The sequence below is a fragment of the Agelaius tricolor genome, unplaced genomic scaffold (genome assembly GCF_023055355.1).
Source record: "Agelaius tricolor isolate 1412-34295 unplaced genomic scaffold, bAgeTri1.0.p SCAF_1, whole genome shotgun sequence".
Lineage (NCBI taxonomy): Eukaryota > Metazoa > Chordata > Aves > Passeriformes > Icteridae > Agelaius > Agelaius tricolor.
In genome coordinates, this window is record NW_027269261.1 from 57562968 (window position 1) to 57584360 (window position 21393).

General features: G+C 41.7%; 1 protein-coding gene across 1 annotated transcript; it reads right to left on the reverse strand.

Moving 5' to 3' along the window:
- Positions 1-2152: 2152 nt before the first annotated feature.
- Positions 2153-21025, reverse strand: GINM1 (glycosylated integral membrane protein 1). Its single transcript, XM_071435906.1, has 8 exons — positions 20828-21025; positions 12157-12216; positions 11886-11982; positions 9031-9182; positions 6681-6837; positions 5788-5918; positions 4899-5062; positions 2153-3090 (listed from the first exon to the last, which is right to left on the reverse strand). Exons 1-8 carry the CDS (start codon positions 20930-20932, stop codon positions 2982-2984), a joined length of 975 nt encoding a protein of 324 aa, XP_071292007.1. The 5' UTR covers positions 20933-21025; the 3' UTR covers positions 2153-2981.
- Between the last annotated feature and the right edge of the window lie 368 nt (positions 21026-21393).

Genomic DNA, 21393 nt, shown 5'->3' on the forward strand with positions numbered 1-21393 from the left:
CATTCATGGCTATGTTGTGAGTGACAGCTGGGCACACTGAAAAGGACTTCCAGCAGTGTCAGCAATGAGAGGCTCAAGTTAGACACTGAGATCTTGTGAGAGCTCCTGAATCCCTGGGTGGACCTGGCATGATGAACCCAGAAATGAAAGAAAAAAGTTGAGGTGAGTATACAGGTGTGTACATTTATATTCTTCCATTTCCAGAATGGAAAACAAATTTACTATTTTTGGATAGTCTTATGTGTCAGAGTTATTAAAAATGCGCAATATTTTGAAGATGCGAGTACTCTTAGTACTTATTTTTCTGTTTGTATGTAAGGATGAGAATGTAGCTGTCAGGTGTTGTTGCAGATTTCTCCTAATTCACTGCAAACAAACCAGAATATTTAATCTGTCTCCCACATAAGGGAGAGTCAGCAAGATTTGGACCTTGGCAGCAGTCCATTAAGGGCCCACTTAGTCGAAGTATGATAGATTTTGAGAAATCCTAAAGTAAACCTCAACTTAAAAGCAGTAGTTTAGTACTCAAACAGCCCTGTTCACTCTGAACAAAATTAACATCTCTAATGCATAGTATAGGAAAGAAAAAGTGATGGAGGCTAAATTTGCAGCAGCTCAGAGGTTCATTTTGATTTGGAGCACAGTGTGGTGATACACAGTTCTGAGGGCAGGAAGGGCTGCAGTGAGGTGCTTGTGAGGAGATGATGTTCCTGTTTCTAGGAACCTATCACTATCCCACCAGGGATTTTTTTTTTTTTTTGGTAGATGGGTTTTGTTGGGTTGTTTTTTTTTTGTTTTTTTTTTTCAGTTCCCAGTCCCCTCACATACCTTCCCCTAGAGGGCACATCAGTTCACATCCTGGAAAAATGAGACCTACCATGACTGGCATGCAGGACAGTTGCCCTTTCCTTACTGTCTTAGTTGGGTGAGGTGTTTTTTTAATCAATTTACAAAATAGTTCAGAGTGGTGCCAGCTCAGAGTAGCACTCCTCTGAAAGGCATGTGACTTGTGATTTGGGAAAACCATGTGCGTGCTAAAGCAGAAACACAAAAGCTTTAACTTTTTAAAGACTTGATAACTCCAGCTCCATAAAGCAGCAGAAACTGTCTGACAGTTACTGTGTTCAAGATTTGCACTATTTTTAGAATTCCATTAACATGATGGTGATACTTCTTTCCTGCTGCTCTGTAACTACAGAAATCAGCCAAGTTTTGAAGCAGTACCAACACTTTCAGGCTTAACCATGCATTTGTGGCAGCTGTTTGGAGTAGCTAAATTGCCTTGTGGCTGTTGCAGGTGCTTGGTTTCCAGTTTCCTAAGGAGGGATGCAAAGAGCACATGCAAACAGCTGCCAGGTTTCCATCTGCAGCATAATTCCTACTGTGTTTATGCACTAAGGGAGAACTATTGTGTTTCTTGTCCATCTTTTTTTTTTTCCCCCAGAAGAAGCTAACTTCTGCCTTGAACATCACTTCTTCTTGAACTATGCTAGTGGAGGGGCCAGGCAATATCCATGTACAGAGAAGTTTGTCTCCACCTGTTTGAATACTTGCTCTTCTCTGTGCAGTCACCACTCCTGTGCTAATCCTAGCAGTTTCCTGTTCAGCCATGGCTGGCAAACCCCCTGCCACCCACAAGGTACTAGAACAAAAAAAATAAAAGGGAAGTTTGAGCAGTGTTTCTGTTACCTTGAGCTGGTGTGGTGTGTACCACACCACACTGCTGGGTGGTGAAGTTTGGTTTGGTGTTTTAACAAGGCAAAGTCAGTGTTAGAAATGTTCCTTTTATCACTGCAGTGCTGTCAGCTCAGTGAGACAATGAGAGTTGTCCCTGTCACAGAGCAGCATCTGAGTGACTTGGATCTCATTAAACACATGATGTTTCCTTAGGGCAGAAGGAGGGGGGAGTCCCAGCTTTTCTCCCTCACTCTAAGAACTCCAGCTGAACACATAATTCTGATCACTCAGATGATAACTGTGCTCAGTCTACTGTCAGGTAGTTAACACATCTGAGGTTTTTTTCCTATTCATTCTTTAGACAAACAATTTCTGTAAGAACAATGAAAAGCTAAGAAACAGACAATATCCTGAGTCAGAAATGTTTGGCAAACCACTGTTTTACCTAACTAGAAATGCACACATGAACACAGTCTAATAAACAATTCAAATGTTTATTTGAAAAATGTTAACCATACAAACTGGCATGAGCAGACTGGGCCTACTCAGCAATAGTAAGCCAGTATTTCTGTAGAATTTAATGGAATTCTCATTTTTCTTTTGGGACTTCATAGAGTACTGCTGTCACAGATACAAAAAGCAAGCTGGTTACAACTGCTAACAATTTTTATGAGTGGAAGGGACCATAAAAATGTAAAGTGCTTGAAATATAAATCTTCGGTTCAAATTTTTGTTTTGCATATACAAAATGTCAGATCTTTTGAGTAACACAAATGTTTGGTAGTGTATCTTCCTGGCAAGACACACTCAACCCTATGAGACCTGGAACCAGGTGGGGCAGCTTTACTTAGGTTTGCAGGCACAGCTGATGTTTGCAGTATTTCCTCTATTTTTTGAAAGAATGCTATCTCCAGACTTAAGGACACCCTGAATTTCATCATCTTGTTAGTCAGGACAGCTGACTTGGTTTATGGGCATGAAGGCAGCCAGCATCCTGTCTGAGGTGTGGAAAAGTGACTTCACAGAAGTTAAAACCAATGGTAGCCCTCAGGGTGGAAAGCTGCTGTATTTTGAAACTTCTGAAAAGGCAGTTGTTCTACTTTGAAGCTTCTGAAAAGGCTGCTTGTTATGGAGAGGCACAAGGAAGTCAGCTTTGGGCCTCGGCCTGAGTGGCCTTTTATCAATTAATCAACTGACTTAGTTTTCTTAGCAGGAAAAAAACAAGGTATTAAGATCAGGTGCCAAATATCAGATCAATGAAAAGTGTGTTTTTAAAAACCAGTAACTCCAAAGTAAATACTGTATTAAGTACATGCTTTCTCATCTAAATTATTTTTCCTGTCTGAAAGGTCTGAAGGCAGGCTGATGGTAGTCACAGGTACAAAGCCAACTTGATCCAGGAGAAGGATGCCCCTGAAAGGTAAGGTTACCTGGCATTAGAAAACAATACACAAAACAGTTCTGTGTTCTAAAAATTGGACTTACTCTTAATCTCCCCAAACTTAGTTAAATCAGTGCATCAACTAAGTATTACCCTCATAATATCTCTTATATGAAGTTGCAATGAAAAATGCTTCCAGAATGTAGTGGCTGTGGTTTCTTAGGGCTCCTTTTGCCCAGTTTCTACATCTGAAATGTCAGCAGTGCAGGCTCTAGCTGCTCAATTTCATAGTAGCCTAAAACTCTTTGCTGTCAGGACCTGTAGCTGATTCTCCAGGACTCAGCAACACCCTCCAGTTTTATCAGTGTAACATAGAATGGCACTGAAGACTTGGGATGAGGTCCCAACTCACATCTGCAACTGTCATTCACCAGATGAGATGTTCTGCTCATTCTGACTGATTTACAATCCTGAGCTAAACTGTTACCATTCTTTAGAGGACCACTTTACACAGGTAGCAAGAAAATAACTGTGTGGTTTAAGGGTTTTTTGGGGAGGTTTATTTGTTTTTTTTTAAATGGGGGGGACAGTTCAATTTCTTTACACACTCTAACAAGGCATGAGCAAGCCCCATGTTCCTCATTTGGAAGAGAAATTACTGCAAGCTGGTTCCTCTGCTCCATACTGACCTCTGCTACGGACAGAGGTTATCATCCACTTTGCTGAACAGTTTGTTGGGATTAGAGTTTTCTTCCCAGTTCTACTTAGTTCAGTTTCATACATGGCAGTGTTAAGCTACTTACTGCCAGTGGTAAGCTGCTTACTGCTGGGGAAAGTACAAAGTGTTTCTCCACTGTCTCTGCTCTAACCAGGGGAGCCCTCCCATCTGACAGCACAGTGTGAAATTGCAGGGGAAGCACTGCCTCTTTTGTCACTGCAGTTTCCAGCCTTCCTGATCTTCCAACCCACCATTTTCCCGGTTTGTCAGAAGGACCAAGAACACCTGTACCCCCGAGTGGATACATAAATTAATGCATGCAGGGCCACTCAGAGGCACAGCTGATCAGCTGCATTTGAAGAAGGCAGCTGTGCCTGTGGCTGATGAAGCACACTGCGCTGTCAGTCACTTCCCAAAGAACATGAAGTTCCAAGGGACAGCTCTTCCAGAGCTGACTTAGGGTGCTTTAAAGCACACATGCTTGCCCATTCCAGCACTAAATCTACACTGATTTATGACCTGCAGTTACCAATTCATCTTTCTGCCCCTTGCTCTGAGACCTTGGTTTCCCAAAAATGTTAGTGCTGCTGGTAACACGGAGTGGATACAGCCCTTGCAGCAATCAGCTTTATTTGTGGCCTCTTGCCACCTGTGCCAGCACCACTTCACTGTGGAAGCTGCCTACAGAGATAGGTCCCCCCCTCTTGGAGAATTCCCATGCAAATTTGCAAAGCCAAATTTGAGGCCTTTCAGAACTACTGTAAAACTCCAGCACAGTAGGAGTATGAAAAGATTTGGAGATGTTGGAATTGTTTAGACCTAGTTTCTACCCTCCTTTCTTGGAACTATGTTAATAGCATCTCACAATGTAGTCCTTAGAAGACTTGATAAAAATTTGGCAGTATGACAGCTCAGCTAAAGACATTTCCAATGAAATACTTTCCCATGTCTCTCTGAAATGCCTATGTGTCAGAAGTGCACTTGGAATGGAAAGTTACCAGTAGCTTTCTCATTGAATTCTTGCTACAACTACCCTACAGAATGAGCCTGCTTCTTGATAGATTCTTTTAGTCAATATTTTGCCTTCATCAAAGCAAAAAGAGAACTACAGAAATTACTTACTTATTTTCACAGGAAGGGAGAATCAGCTTTAAGACTTTGATAATAAGACCTGCTCCAACAACTCCAACAACAACAACTTCCATGAAACTAAACAAGATAGGCAGAGATTGAAACCAAAATCTGCACAACCCTTTTCTCAAGTCTTCCACCCACTGGCACATCACCTACAAAACAGGTAAAAGTACAAAGATTGCAAAACAAAGCAACTGCTGGGTTTTGGGGTTTTGTTTTTTTTTTTAGCTACTGCTAAATCACATTACATGGTGGTAATTTTACTTAAACATACATAAAAGCATGGTGGAATTGACTGGTGGCTCAGCTATCTTTGTTGTTCAAGGTTTGAAACAGGTGAAGGTTTAGTTCTGTGTTCATTAAAGGCCCCTTTGGAAAATGAAGGACACTTGAACAGGGCCGACAGTGGGTTGTAACTGTGAGTGTTTTGGCCATGGAGGAGGCCATGAAACACATCCTTGCGTAAGCTGGAACTGAACTCCTCCAGCTGTTACTGTGTTTCCTACAGCAGGTGAGACCAGTGGTCCATTTCTCAGAGGGGTAAGCACTTGGGCAGAATCAGGAGAAAACGGTGGAATTCAAAGCTAAGCAATATTTGAAATTGTCAAAAATGCTTAGCTTGGTACAATGTACATGTCACAACTGACTATTGTGAAGAATCTGTGTGGTCAGAATGTGGCAAGACTTAGAAGCCCAATGGATTCCTACTGGACTTGTCACTGCTGAACAGTAATTTAGGAGGGGATATTTTTTGGTTTATTTGGGGTTTATCTGCAAAAATCAACTGGTCTTAGTGGTTGGCTGTCTTTAAATAATTGTATTTCTATACTAATAATTATACTAATAATTAAAGCAAGCAAACAAACAGCAAAAGCACCTTGTAAGAAGATGGAGGTTCTGTCCTAAGAGGGGTCTCTGGTAACTTGCCAGGTAATGTCTCTTCATCCACTGTAGTTTCTACTTGCTGGATGAGGTACTGACTGGTAGTCTGCAGTGGATCTTGAATATCTGAAGAAGAAGAGCTACATTTAGGGGAGAGTTTACTTTTTGTTCGACCCACTCTGAAGGAAAATAAAGACATGCTAAAGACATGTTTCTCAGCAGAGGGTACAGTTCTCACACATTTACAGCAGGAACACAGAAGGCTTTTTTTTACTTGAGCAATGGACTTGATAAGAAGCAGAAACAGTGTTACAATGCAGCCTTTAGCTATGCCCTTAGCTGTAAATTTCACCTGTCATCAGATTAAAAGGTGATGGACTAGATTAAAATGTTCTACTCCAATTAAATCCTTGACAGTTTTTGATTAAACAAAACTGAAATAAAATTAAGGCATCAAGTAACTTCTATTGCTTTTACGTTGTTCAAATTTAATAACAGAAAACTGTTCTGTGGTTTGGAATTGACCTAGACAGTTATTTCCTCTACAGTTTTCTCTTTCATTCTCAGGAAAAAGGGGGAGTTGTAGACAAACACTGCAGATCTGAAAGAGAAATTTACTCCTGTCAGATGTCTGGCTTGCAGACTGCCAAGTATCAAGTACTTTAAAGGAGAACAGATTTGAAAGCAAACAAATAAAATACATAATATGAAGAGTTGAATTTAGGTGTTTAAAAAAAAACAAAAACCAAGGCATATAAAATTAAACCCATTCCCTGTTTATGAAGAAACTCTTTCACTATGTAGAACAAGGGATAAATGATGCTCTCTTAGCCTGTAAAGCAATACATTGAATATGGATGAAAATGCTACTTAACAGCCGAGAGATACCTTTTCCTGAGAGGTTGGGCAATGTAAATAACACGTCGTTGTCCCTTGGCATGGAGTACAGCATGCTCTCCTTCAAAGGGACCGTGTAGTTGGAATGTCTAAGTACTCTCAGGTCCTTCACTAAAATATCTATTTCTGTTACTTCTTCCTGCTGAACCTACAAAAGATGCAAACATGATATGACTGAGTTTAAAGCAAGACTGAAGCAGCCTGGCAGAGGCCAACAGTGGATCCCAGAAAATTCCAGGCCACTAAGATGTACACATAGAGATGTTATAATATGAACTGGTATTCTTTGTTTTCACATATCACATTTCTGTAGACCATACCACATCAGAAAATATGCTGAACAGACTGGGTTTCAGTTGAACAGACTGGGTTTCACTCCCTGCAAAAGCACATGGTAGTCAATCCACGGGCTTTTTTAATCACTTACATGGTACATCACTGTCCTCTTGCAGGGAGGCATTTTAGGGCATGGAAAACTCAGATATGTAGTGAAAGCACTTGCAAACACTGAAATTTTTGCTAAGGCGAGACTGACGTTTCTGCTTTTGCAGGAACATTGCTTGTTTTCAACAACTGCAAGCCAAGTGTCACAGCATTTGACAGTGTCCTGTTTGAACTCCTTGTCTCCAACCAAGAGACATGCACTTGACAGATGGACCAGGCAGTGGATATGGCATTGGCTGGATGCTTGCACTCTAGAAAGTTGCTGCCAATGGCTCAATATCCAAATGGAGATTAGTGACAAGGGGTGTCCTCAGGGATGGGTATTTGCACTGCTGCTGTGTAGCAACTTTGCTGGCACCACCGACAGTGAGACTGAGTGCACCCTCAGTTTGCTGATGACACCGTGTGGTCAGCCTGCTGAAGGGAAGAGATGCCACCCAGCAGCAGCTGAACAGGCCTGAGAGGTGGATCCCTCACGAAATTCAGCAAGGCCAAGTGCAAGGTGCTGTACCTGGGCTGGGGCAGTTGCAAGCACAAGTACAGGCTGGGCAGCAAATGGATAAAGAGCAGCCTTAGAGAAAAGGAATTGGGAATGTTGGTGGATGAAAAGCTCAACATGACCTAGGAATGTGCACCCACATTCCAAAAAGCAAACTCTGTCCTGGAGCTGCAGCAAAAGCAGTGTGGCCAGAAGGTTGAGGGAGGTGATTCTGCTCCTCTGCTGTGCTTATGGGAGACTGCTTTTGACTTAAAGGAACAATCAAGGAAACAGCATTGGCTTTCTGGTTGTTTTTACTAGGTCCCTGTGAAAATCTGAAATGCATTGTGGTGTCTAGTTTGAGGCCTGAAATACAATGCCATTGTTGTGTAACAACTGAATCAAACCATGATTCTTAGGCTATTAGCAGTGGGATAAAGATCTCATTGGAAAAGCTACAGACCTCTCAGTGGGGCTTTTCACTAACAGACTGAGATTCTGACATGATCAGATCCTTGTAAAAACTACTGTATGCTGACCATGCAATTAATCAAGAATCAATGGTATTACGATTATTAACCTTTAAAGAAAGAAAAAGGCAGCAGAACACAATCCAGCTTCAAAAAAGCCTGGCTACATGTAAGATACAGATGTGCAGAAACAAGAACAGAAATAAGCCAGTTGCTGGCTTCAGCAGCTGGGTCTTTTCTACAGAATCTCTTTAATTAGTAAATCAGCTACACCACACAGGTGGATTTGAGAACTCAGTTCTGCACAATTCAACCTCAGCTAGAATTGCAACCCCTCACATTGACTGCTATTTGTGCAAATAGTTAGAATCAGAGGGGTGGAGGTGCTTATTAATCTCAAAATCCGTGTTCATTATCAAGATACAAATTGTCTTACATGCAAAGTCTTCTAAGACTAAGCTCTCAGGTGTAGTGGGCTTTCACAGTAAGCCCACTAGCCATAAGAGTTTCCTGCTGCAAACTGCTCCCCATGCTACCTGATTGAAACCTTTTGTTAGCTTGGAATAAACAATGGGGAAAACCTCAAGACACAGAATGAGCCTATGCCCCTTTTGTTAGTTTTGCACATTATTTTATAAATCAACTCTTGCTTGTGAATCTGGCTTTGCTTGCACAAGTTCACTTATTCAAAGTGCATGTGATATAGTTAATGATAATTATTAAAATATAAAAAGAAGCATTAAAACTTGAAGTTTCTTCATGAGACACCCCCACTGTTATGCTGCCAACTTTGCTGTTGTCTCCCTCAGTATTTGTTAACACTAATTACATGATTAGAACTTTGTGTTCTAATCATCAGCCAGATACATGTAAACCTTGTAATCCCTGAGAACTACTTGCCTCTCCTAAATTAAAAACAAGCAGAATGTTGTAGCAGGGCTTTTTTTACCTGTTTCCCATCAATTTCTGTCACTTCTTCCTGAACGACAATCAGCTGCAAATCAGAAGTGGATGCCAAAGGCCACTCGTGAACCATGATTCGAACACTGACAGTTCCCAGGTGCTGCTGATCCGGTAAGTTATCCAAGCTTCTGTTCTCCACTGTTAACACACAATGTCATGATTTTCAAGGAGAAACCACCTCAACCAGAAAGCAGTACCCAGCCACAGAGAAAAGAGATGCAGCTGTGACACAGATGCCTCTGCACATGCAGTAGCTGAATGGAGAAGTCAGAGTACCACTAGCATCAAGCCAGAGATGCCAGGACATGTGTGCTATGCTGATGTCCTGAACACTTCCAGCTTTTACAGCCAGCAGTAATCTGGGCCAACAGCTAAAACAGGTGCCATGATTTTTTTTTACCAGTATATCACACCAAATCAGACCCAGAGCAGGTCTCATAACACAGCAGAGCTGTACAATCCCCTGACTCAGGGAGCCTGCAAACAAGGTGACATCCCTGCCTTTGAGGCTTGCATTTAAGCCCTCTAAGCAGAGCTCTTTGGCTTGGTTACTGCTGCATTCTTAATTCAGTTGTCCAAAGGAGCTCATAAGAGTAATGTCACAGCCCAGCCCCCCAACATCTTCATTTGCACAACATTCCCCTTCCTCTGAATACAGAAACAAATATGGTCTTTTCCAGGTACATTGCATCTCCTGCTCAAGATGAGTGCCAGTTCCCTCTTACGTATTTTTCTGTCCCCCTCTCTGTTTTCCTATGTGACTGGTGACACCTCAACCTCTCTTCCTACCCAAAAGCTTTCAGCTATTTCAACAACTTAATATTCTGCAAGTACACATGGAACTGCCTTTCTACCCTGGCTGTTTTCTGCATAGTCTCAGTATCCTTCTCCCAGTGATCACACCTCTGCTTCAGATGAGGGCATGCTAGAACTGAAGCCCTGGAGAAGCACTAGAGTGGAGGTGGGGGATCTCTCCAGCATGCAGATACCAAGGGACATGAACTGAGACCAAACCATCCCTGCTGCTAAGCCACTGGTGCTGTGTGTCACTTGCAGTTCTGAGCCTATCAGGTCATGTGGGATAAGGCTCAACTTGGGTCTCTCAGTCACACAGTAACTACTCAGTGTGTCCACTACTTTTATGCTGTGATCCCTGTCCTCATAAAGCCATTTTTCTTATTTAAAATATAGAGAAATACTTTCTGGCATAATTTAGTAATGTCTTCCATTGCCAAAATAAGTGGCAGAAGGACAGTTCCCTACAGGTGCGAGCCAGGGCACTAACCTGGTTACTGAACGTTTTCTGACTTGGAGCAGCAAGGATGCACTACAGGCCCAAAGCCTCTGAGATGCCGAGCAGCTGGAGCTCCCTGTGTTCCCAGCTTTTACCATGTGTCAGGCTCTTCAACCACCTCTACATTCACAGGAGTGACACACACTTCCAAAACTGACATTTGGGGGAACTTCAAGTGGGGATGTAGGTGCCAAGAATGATCTGACAATGATGTCAGAGTATGTCGTCTCCAATATTCAAAAGCATGATTATTAAGGTCAAGTTTTGTTTTTATATACACTCAGGAGCATTTTCCCCCTCTATTTATAAGTATCTTGATATTTCTTTGGCATTTTACAAACACTACCTGAATCTGTTGTCAATAATTTAGTAACTAAATACTATAAACATTACATTACAGCTAACAGAGAGGTACTGTGCTGGGGACTCAGACCCAAACATGGACATAAAGAGCTCCAGGTTTCTAGCTCCCAAGTCAAATCAGTATTTTCCTCAATGTTTCAGATTCAAAACCAGTCACTGCAAGTGCTACAACTATGATTTGGGAAATTAATAGGAATTACAGAAGAGTGCTCAGGAGCTCTCAAAATGAGTCAATAAAATCATACCTATTTTTCTGGAGTGAGTTATTTTGCAAGTAAATGGTGTTTTGCCATGGTTTTGTACCAGAAAAAGAGAATTTTTCTACTGGTCTCCCTCTCCAGAAAAGAAATACTGTCAAATTAATAATTGATCATGCTTGGGAAAGAAGGGTTCAAGCAACAAGGTCACAGCTCAGAGAAGCAATTTGAAAAAGTGTTAGTATTCTCTAAGAGCCTGATGAGGATGACCTCAGGTATCAACCTAGAGACTGACTGCATCTCATGCAGCAGAAGATTGTTCTCAATACAACAGAAGCTTAAATAATGGTCCTTGTTTAATTAATGATACAATATGCTCTGTGGATCTCAAAAAAAATTACACAGTACTTTGTTTTTTCACAAAAAAATCTAGCATTGAATCAGTGGAAAAACAGCAGGTTCAAGACAATTTGAAGTCATTAACTACTGCAGTCATTAAAGTTCAGTATTTGTGCTATAATATTCTATCCAGCAGCAACTTGTTTGTCAAATAGACACAGAAGTGATATCCTTAAATGATCTTCCTAACAACAATTCATACTTTTGTTATTGAATCTCCTTCTGGATATATGCCAACCAACTTAGGGACACAGCCATTAGCAGGGTGGAGTTGCATCCTTCTGTTTACATTGTCTAGCTTGTAGTGCAAAACATGCTTTTGAAAAGATGGGCAGGGTCTGGATTTCAGATTAGACCATTTACACACAAGCCTGTTAATGTGACTTGAGATGAAGGCGGTAAGATTTTTTTGATCCATTTTAATACCAAAATTGTTCTACCTTGGGAAATGTTTTGTTTCCACAATGATCTGGTTTACAAAATACAGAACACATAGCCATTGTAAGCTTTGGTTACTAGACAACAGGGAAGCTAAATACCCCAGGGGAGGGAGGAAAATTAAAAAAAAAAAGAAAAGAGAATACTCACATATTATTGTTTGGCATGTTATGTGGGCAACCCCGCTTTTCATAGGAAAGTCATTTAGATATACCTGTCCATTAACATAGGTGATGTTAAAAAGAACCTGAAAGAAAGACAGCCAAAATGAGTCTGTTTCCTGCCCCTGTGCTGCAATCCTGCTCTCAGAGGAACACACTCCATACTGACTGATGTCAGAATAAAGGCTATAGTTGCAGCTGCTGCAGACTTTGTTTTGCTGCATATTAATTCACTGAATAAATAGAAAAACCGGACAAACCTGTACTTTGTGGAGTTCTCCACTGGTGTTCATCATCATAACACCAACCCTAATTGCTTCCTGGAAAAAACCAAACAGAAGAGATGTAAGTTTGAGAAAACACATGAACCATTGCAACTTTCTTGTACTGTCCTGGCAGAATGACTTCTTACTAACGCCAGAGTGCATTCCCAGGCTTTCTATCCAGCAGGCAGAAGGAAAAGAAATATGCTTTCTTGTTTCATGTAAGGAACAATCTGTTTTTTTCACACCTCTTTTTAGTAAAGAGTATTGATGAGAAAGAATGACATCTGCATTCCCCTATGTATAGTTTGTGGGTTTTTGTAATAAAGATAGTAATATTAATCACTTGTTTCACATGGATATAATGGGAGTCTCTCATATGAGCTGAAAAATAATAGACCACAAAAGGTAAAAATCAGATTCTCTGTAAATGTTTTTTAAGCACTTCAGTTAGTCTTCAAAGTGAAGTTAGTCTATACTAAAGAACGTTCAGTTTTGTCAGCAGAAATTCTTCTTTCTTTGGTTATGATTCCCAAATTATGACACATGGGACACCTCAAACTCACAGAAAAGGGAGATTTGCTTCTTTATTCAAACCCTAATTGCTGTAATTTATTGAATCACTCATTCTGTCTTATTTCTCCCTAGTAATTTCAGGGGCTGCTTTGCAAATGAGACCTTAAGTGTCCGAGGTCTGTCCCTGAAAAAAACTACATACAAAAATCAAATCTTGCTTGTACATAGCCAAAAGTAATGACTGCCATACTGCCTTCCTCAGACACCTCTTAAAAATAATGTTAAGCTCCATATTTGGCCTGTGGAAGCCTTAAATCATTACAACTTCATTTCATTAACACCTGGATATGGCACTTAGTGCTATGGTCTAGATAGCTGGGTGGTGGTCAGTCAAAGCCTGGACTTGATCTTAGAGGTCTTTTCCAACCCAAATGATTCGGTGATTCTGAGGAGCCATTTTCCTCTGGAAAACATCTCCACACCTTCAGCATCTTCTTTAGCTCTGTAGTTGAGTCATTACTTCACAACCAACAGTTAAAAAGTGAGTCATGTCTCAATAAAAAGTTGAACATGCTCAGAATTTAAAATAAATAAAAATGTAAATACACAATAAGACTTTTCATTTTGTATTTTTACACAACACTAGATTTTCAGCCAGAAAATATGTGAAATATACAATACCTAACATAATACAGCCCAGTTCAGGAACAGAAAACTCTGAAGCGTGACAAGAATGTCAAAAAGTCATTGAAACAATAGGTGTTAATTACCATATCCAAGGAGCCAGAACTGTCAAAAACTGAAAAACAACCTCCAAGTCTGATTCAGATGGAATCTGGCATCATGAGAAGAATGGTTTCAAACCTAGCACAGGTAACTTTTTGGTTCAAAGTGACTTGGAAGTACTTCAGACCCATTTGGCATATCAGTAGGAAAACTCTCTGGCCACTGAGACCAAAGTGAAATCTCTTCCTCAGTGCCCCTTCTATGAAACAGGTTTTTATATTGGCTTTTCTTCAAAACTTAAATCCTAGCTATTCAAAGGAAATTAAAATTACCAAATTAGTCAGACAAGTGAACTCTGTAACTGAAAATATAAACTGGATTAACAGTATAAACACAGGATATATTCTATCCTGTCTTCCTGTAATTTCCTCAAACCACTCATTTCCTTTTCATATTTTAAGAATTGTGTATATTAATAATAAAATAAAAATCCACCAAACTTTTAGATCTTTTAGCTCTTAGCATTCAGAACTCTTTTACACTCTCAAACTGTTAAACAGATTACCAAAACTTTGTTCCTAGGTTTTTCTGTTTTCTGGGAATTCAAAGGGCACAGAAGATGGATTTTACCGGCAGTCTTAACAGTCCCTCATTTTTTAAGCCAGGAATTACATCTGAGGTTTTTTTACACAGAAAGTATTTCACAATCTTTTTTCAACATCTACAAAGAGACTCACTGAGATTACAAGAAAAAAGGAAATGACTGATGAAAAATAGGAAAATGCCCTCCTTTTTTTTTTTCTTTTTAATCAAATGCTTTATTTGAAAGTGAAGGCATGAAGGAAGCTAGATATGCTCAACAATTGACTGTTAAATGTACAAAGTTAGCTATACATACAATGATTAATTTCCTTCAAAACAGCTGTCAGCTCTGCTGACACAGTATCCACAAGCACTGTTATGAATCCTGGAACATACTTAAAACTTGCACTTGAAGAACACATTACATGTTTAAGAAATGAAATATTTCAGTGGATCACTTCTGTGCTGTCAAAGGTTCAAAAAACAGATTGCAAGGTCCAGACAAATAAGACAGTTTAACCACTTGCTGCCTCTGCCACTGAAAAAGAGTGCAGATCTCTCCTGCACTCCCTTCTCTCATCCATCCCAAGTCAGAGAGGTAATTTAGCTCATTAAATTGGCACAAAAACTTTCCCTTTTTTGTCAGACCGTTTTTCTGTCAGTTGAACAAGCAAGGAAGAGCTGGACAAGCACAAGAGATCCAAGAACACAGCTGGGAAGAATGAGCTGGGCTCCTTGTTCTGATGCACACAGATTGTCAGACTGCCTCTGCTGTGTGATCTGTCTGTCCTTGCAGCATTTCCTTGGGAGACATCTGTCCTCACCACCATCTCAGGTGATGGTGATGCACCTCCTTAATGGTACAGATTCATAAAGCTCCTCAGTAACTCAGAGCAACGATCAGCATTCCCCTACAGCAGCTGCATCATGACCCTTGCAATTTTGTGTTCACACACAACAGAGAACTCATGCTGTTGCTATTCCTGGGACTAGTCTGTTCACATCCAGATCCAACAAATTCTACTGAGATCTTCCCATATTCTGTACATCCATTCTACTCAGTTCTCATCTGCTCTCATTTTGCAATTTATGATCAGATTGTTCATTACTCTTCTTATCGTCCCACAGAAAACAGCAGTGTTCCAGCTCAGTCTTACCCTTCCTTAAAGGTGGGTTTCACACTGCTGTCTTCCCATGGCTTCCCACTGGGGTCTCCTGCAGCACCACACTCAAAACTCAATGGGTCCTGCTGTGGCAAATCTTCCTGACCCTACACATACCCCGTAACAAAACCTACAGGATGGCAAAAACAACAAGATGCATGCCAACTGCAATGAAAAGCTGGGCAGGAGTGCTGGGGAAAGGAAGCAGCAGCTCACAGGAGAGCAGAGTACCATCCCAGCTAAGCCACTTTCACCCACAGCAGGGAAGAAGGGATGCACAGCACTGCCCCTGTTATCACAGGCCTGATTGGTACCCCTTCAATATCTGCATGTTGATAAGTGCTCAAGAGCCATACATTCTTTATGCCTCCTAAAGGGGAGGGAAACAGATGTGGCCAACAGCTCTTGTACCAGTCTTTCAGGATGAAATGCCTGGTCTGACAAGCCACACTTGCTAGAAAGTGCTCCAGTGATAATTCAAATCCCCATCTTTCCAGTCCTAGGGCTGAAGACACACACACTTAGAGAACATCCTTTAAGTTCAACAGAGGAATTTTTTTTATGTTACCATAATAAAATTCACAGCCTGAGGGTGGAGGGGAAGAAAGTGTTTTATAGTGCTTTGTAGATATGTCTTGTGGTTATGTACTTCAGCAAATAACCCCACATCCCTTATTTTGTAAAAGCACAGTAAGCCAATCCTGCAGTAACAAAGCCACTGAGAGCAGAACACGGGAACTCTGCAGTAGTTCCATACTATTGCACGGTCAATTTCTGGACAAGCCTCAACTGTGAGTGTAAAACTTGGCTGTATAACTTACAATACACTTTTCAGTATTAACATGCAAGTATCGTGCAAGTTTCAGACAGGCCTGTAATTTAAAAGGTTCTGAATTCACTGGAATATTTGAAAAAGCAGTGCTTTGACAGAGCCAGAATGAAATTACAACCCCAAGAAGCAATTCAAGTCCCTAAGAACTGGGGTGTGCTTTCAGCTTACCACTGACCCCATTCCATACTTTGCAGCCCCTTGTCCCCTCCTGTGCTGGTAAATGCCTTCACACAAAACTCCAATGTGCACAAAAAATGGCCCTATCATTCTTAATGCTCTTTTAGGATGTAAATGTCTCTCCTGATTTTTCCTATGATTTCTCATCCCTGTTTTAGCACTCCAGCAGTGATATTTACAGTGGTAATGGCCACAGAACCTGCAAAGAGGACAGCAAATGTAAGTCATTCTGTTCTAGGACAGCTAAGCAGCAGCACTAAGTGTGATGGCACAGGTTACAGTGAACTAGTGAATTTCTGTGAACTTGGATCTGCAGAGGTAAGCAGATAGTGATCATTTTCTGTTCCTTTTCTCTTTCACTGTGTGTTACAACAGAATCCAGGACTGTTAACTGGGGCAGTATAATCGCAGTAGCAGCAGAAGAACAAAAAGGGGGAAAGATGTCAGCAAAGAATATAAAGCATCTGGCATAAGTTAAAAAGGAATATTCATTAATTCTCAAAGACTAACACCACACAAATCTACAGAAAACATTTCACCTAATATTGCTTTGTAAAAAAATGCTGCAAAAGAAAAAGCTGATGGGTCCAATCACGTAGGAACTTCAAACAGATCTGATTATCTGATTAAAGAATCGTGGAAAAAATTTATCCACAGGCAGTGAACACCTGATGGGGTGCACAGTACAGTTTCTCCCAGTACAGGGTAACTGCTCAGTGCTACCCAGCTGCATCAGTCACACAAAGCCCATCAAGATTCTGCTGCTAGCAGCCGGCCCACTTGAAGCACAGCTGTTCTCCATTGAGGCTCTCCAAACAAGGCTCTTTCTGCTCCAAGGTCTGTGGGAAGCCAAGTGGGCAGCCCTGGGAACAGATGGCAAATGCCTTACAAGATGGCCAGCTGTACAGAGACTTGAAAGGCAGACAATCCCCTCACAGCCTTTACACAGGCACTGCTGATATCCTGTTTGCAACTGAAAAATGTCAGGTTGTCAAACAGGTAAAAAATAGACAAAACCAATAACCTGTTTCTAAATTTGAGAAGAGATTATGGGAAAAGAAGTGTCTGAATAGACAAACAAAACTACCATACAAGCTCATACCACTTGAGTCCTGGCACTCACATGGACAACTGGCTCCAAACAGAGTAACTATATATTGCAATCCAGGGCTCCACGATCCATGCTTCACATAATTCTTTTGCAAGAATCAAAACAGAACTAAGTTGTAGAGTCTTAACTGCAATCAGGCATAACTGAATTGAGAAGTAACCATGGTAAAAGCTTGACATGACAAGATAGAATTTCACAAGTTTGCAGGATGATAATTTGTCCCTCACATTTTAGAAAACTTTTGTACAAAATTTTCTCCATTAAGATTTGGCATTATTAAACTGCATGACAGTATTTAGGGTAAGATAACTACATTCAGTATTTTCTTAACTAGCTAAAGCTAAACTCTTTTTAAATATAATAATCTGACATGATGCTTTTGCTTTACTTTGCTTTTCTGAACAAGCACACTTACTTTAATTCCTTCCTTGTTTTACAATGACTCTTACTATAACATGGTTTATCCTTCCCTTTCCCCTATGTGTGTTACCAGAATTAATTGCCTTTGTATCTTTTCTATTAAACCAATTCATACTATGATATTTTATCATGAGTTTTAAAGGTGTATACTCAGTCTTACATCACGGAGACACAGTTGCAGCATACTGCTTTTATTTAATCAAATATACATTGGAAGATGATGTCAGCTCTTTCAGGCCCAAAATTCACATGTGCCAGACTGCTAATAGAGAAACTGACATGAAGTGATGGAAGAAACATTCCAGCACATTGCTATTAACAAGTTTCTTCTTTGATTAAAATACACTGTACTCACTGCATCAAATGGTTGATGCAGTGAAGATTATTTCCTGCTGTTCTGAAACGACCCATCCACACAGAGGTTTCTTGCAGGCAACAAATAATATAAAAACATTTTTTTTCCAGGCAACTGAACTAAACTAAAAAGAAAAAAAAATCTGGTAAGCAAATATGTTATTTAGAAAGAACTCTGCTAGCCTAAATTATCAAGAGGTAAACAGAATAAGCAAATAACATGGTGTTAGCACTGCTTTCAGCCAGTTCCTATCAGCACATTAAAAAAATACTCTAAAGCACAAAACCTTATTCCTGACCTTGCACCAGAAGCATTACTTTAATGTGAAAGTCAGTTGTCTTATTGCATCATGCCCTTTTAATTTTTTTAAAGAAAAAAACCCCACAAAACAACAACCCTCCAATTTTGTCTAAAATCAATTTTTAGTCCAGTTTTGCATATCCAAATTTTATGAGAACTAAAAACCAGAACAGACATGCTTATGTTAAAAAAAGAGTCCAGATTTCAAAACAGCTTTTTTAAGAAATTACAAGTATTGCACAACAGTTGAGGCGTTCACATTCCAAAAGAGCTGAACAAAAGCATTTCAGCCTTACAAAATGCTATTCCAGTGTCTCAAGGTTATTCCTCAGTCTTTCCACTATGGTTCTTGTAACACCACTGCCATCAGCACAGAGGTAAACTTTGACACCAGTTTTGATCCCCACATGGAAGAGTTAACAAAATGTGAAGCTGTTAGTAGAGTGCAGCCAGTGGGCTCACAGAGCTGTAAAGCACAGTTGTGGTGCCCAGCCAAAGCAAAGCTGACCATGTTGATGCTGCCTGCTCCCAACCAGTCTGCAGTTCCAGGCCATCCTGAGGAAACACCACAGTTAATCTGACCCTATAGCCCACTGTCACTGAGATCATAGCTTGTGAAGGTAACTTGACAGCATGGCATTCCCACTCCTCCTATTGCCACTGCCCAGGCACTTCTGTTCCTAACAGGCCACCAAAAAACAGCTCAGTGTAAAAAAACATTGATTCTTCTACTCAAAACTTCCTCCAGACACACTGTTCCTTCTGCATCAAAACTGGTCCTGTATGTACAAAACTAAATAGCGCAGGAGAAAACACAGATTTTTATTTTGCTAAGTTAAACATTTAAAAAGAAAAAAACACTAAAGTAAAGATTTATGTGTCGCTTTTTGACTCTTAGAGAAATTTTCTGCATGTACTTGGGCCACCAGATCCATATAAAGCTAAGAGTGCAGACACTAGCAAATCATGAGCTCACAAGACCACTTGAGCAGTACGGCACAAATGGACAAACTCAACCCCACTAACAGCACAGCTGTGCCCATAAGGCACTACAGTTCCTAAGTCAAGCCCCACTCACACTCCAAAACATACCTGTTCTATCTCTGACCCCAAAACATCCCTGTTCTATCTCTGACCCCGAGCTGCCTCACGTGGCACTGCCCCAGCACCCCTGTGCCCTGCACATGCTTTCACATCCAAAGACAGCAGACACAAATGTGCCTCCCTGTCCTTTAAAACTGCCAGCAGTGACAAAGAACTTTAATGCTACCAAGCTGTAGTTTCAGTGTGGAAGTGTAACAGTTTCTGGGTAGAAGGTGAGCAAGAGCACAAGTCTGCATTACATTGTCACTTCATGAGCCTTCTGGCAAATTCAAGCCAGCACTCCCTTTCTCAGAGGGACAGGCAAAGTACCCAAATACTGAGTTCCCTCTGCTCTCTTTAACACACTTCACTCCAGGCATTCAGGCACTTTTGTAGGAGTCTGAAGATCTAGATCCCCGTTTTGAAATCAGAGCTAAGAAGGTCGCTCTTCAGAAGTTCATAAAGAGAAGCAGGAACCAGGAAGTAAGGCCAGGAATGAATCCTGCTTCGCAACACAGGATGTGCCAGCTCAGGGCCTCTGCCAGGCTTTTTGTAAATGTTTTACTTTAATTATACCAATAAATAAGTAACTCTGGAGGGGAAAAAGGCATAATAAATTTGGTCAGGTAACTGGTCAGTAACTGGTCAGGTAATTGATCAGTAACTTCACATTGGCTAGACAAGTTGACTACAAACCCCTCACAACTCTTCCCTCTGTGATCTTACACCTTGGGTTCACAATTATACCAATTTTAGAGGATGTATCTGACCATGATTCAAGCTCAGGCAGAAGTACCCAGCACTTCTGTAATTCTAGAGGTCAGATCTCACCTGGTGCTGTGGCAAATCTTTTTATCCCCACTGTAAAGTTCTCCTAAGTAGTACCCAACATATTCTTCCACTCTTTAAAAAGCCACCAAATTAAAAACTGATGTCACGAAGATACAGCATAGATATTGGAATAGAAAAACAAACAACACAATGCCCTGTATGTTTACAGATATGCACCAATACATCAAACAGATATCCACCCCTTCTCTTGGTTCGAATCACGAGTAGGCTAGGCTCAAGTGTGGACCTAATGCAGCGCGTACTTCTACGGCACTGAACCATGGAGATGTAGGCAGACAAGCCTGAAAACACAGTATAAACACATCTACATTGCACAGAAGTAACCACCTTCCCCTCAGACCTGTCAGGTACGGCACATCGAATCCTATACGGACGAACCAGCAAAGGGAGAGGGGAAGCCCTGTCTGCCCGCGGCAGGGTCCGGCTCACCCCTGTGAGGGAGCGGGGCACGGGCCGGGGCAGGAGCAGGAACAGGAGCAGGGAGAGGGACAGTGGCAGGGAGAGGGACAGGGAAAGTGGCAGTGGCAGGGCAGGGCTGGCCCCGGCGGTACCTGTCCCAGCGGCGCGGCCGGGCCCAGCAGAGCGGCGGCCAGAGGCGGCAGCAGCAGCGACAGTGGCAGCAGCAGCAGCTCCCGACGTCCCAGCGCCGCCTCCATCTTGCGACCCGGGAATTAAAAGCAAGTGAAACATCAACAGGCGGGGCTGGGAGGAAGCGGGGGAGGCGGCGGGAGGGGGCCGGCCCTGCCCCGGCCCTGCCCCTGTCACTGTCCCTGCCCCTGTCACTGTCCCTGCCCCTGTCCCTGGCCTGGCAGCGCCGCCGCCGGGAGATCCCGAGTTCGGCGTTGCGGAATAAGGCGCGAGTACGGAGCTGCGCCTGCAGGAGCCCGTCACTCTTAATAGGCGAACGCAGCCTTTGAAAGCACGAAGGGAGGTACCCGTGTAGACAGTGTTAAGAATTGCAGCTGTTTGTGAAATGTGGCGAGGCTCCCGTGAGGTGCCTGCTGTTGTCAGCTGCTCTGCGTGGGGAGGGTCGTGGGGCCGGAGCAATACCGGGCTGAGCCCGCAGCGCCACACTGCAGGAAAGGGCTCTGGAAAGCAAAAGCAGGCAGAGTACTCC

Coding starts and splice junctions, on each gene's coding strand:
- GINM1 (XM_071435906.1), bottom strand. CDS start 20,932: ATGGAGGCGGCGCTGGGACGTCGGGAGCTGCTGCTGCTGCCACTGTCG. Junction 11,983..12,156: donor GAGAACTCCACAAAGTACAG/GTTTGTCCGGTT, acceptor TCTTTCTTTCAG/GTTCTTTTTAACATCACCTA. Junction 5,919..6,680: donor GCCCAACCTCTCAGGAAAAG/GTATCTCTCGGC, acceptor CTTCTTCTTCAG/ATATTCAAGATCCACTGCAG.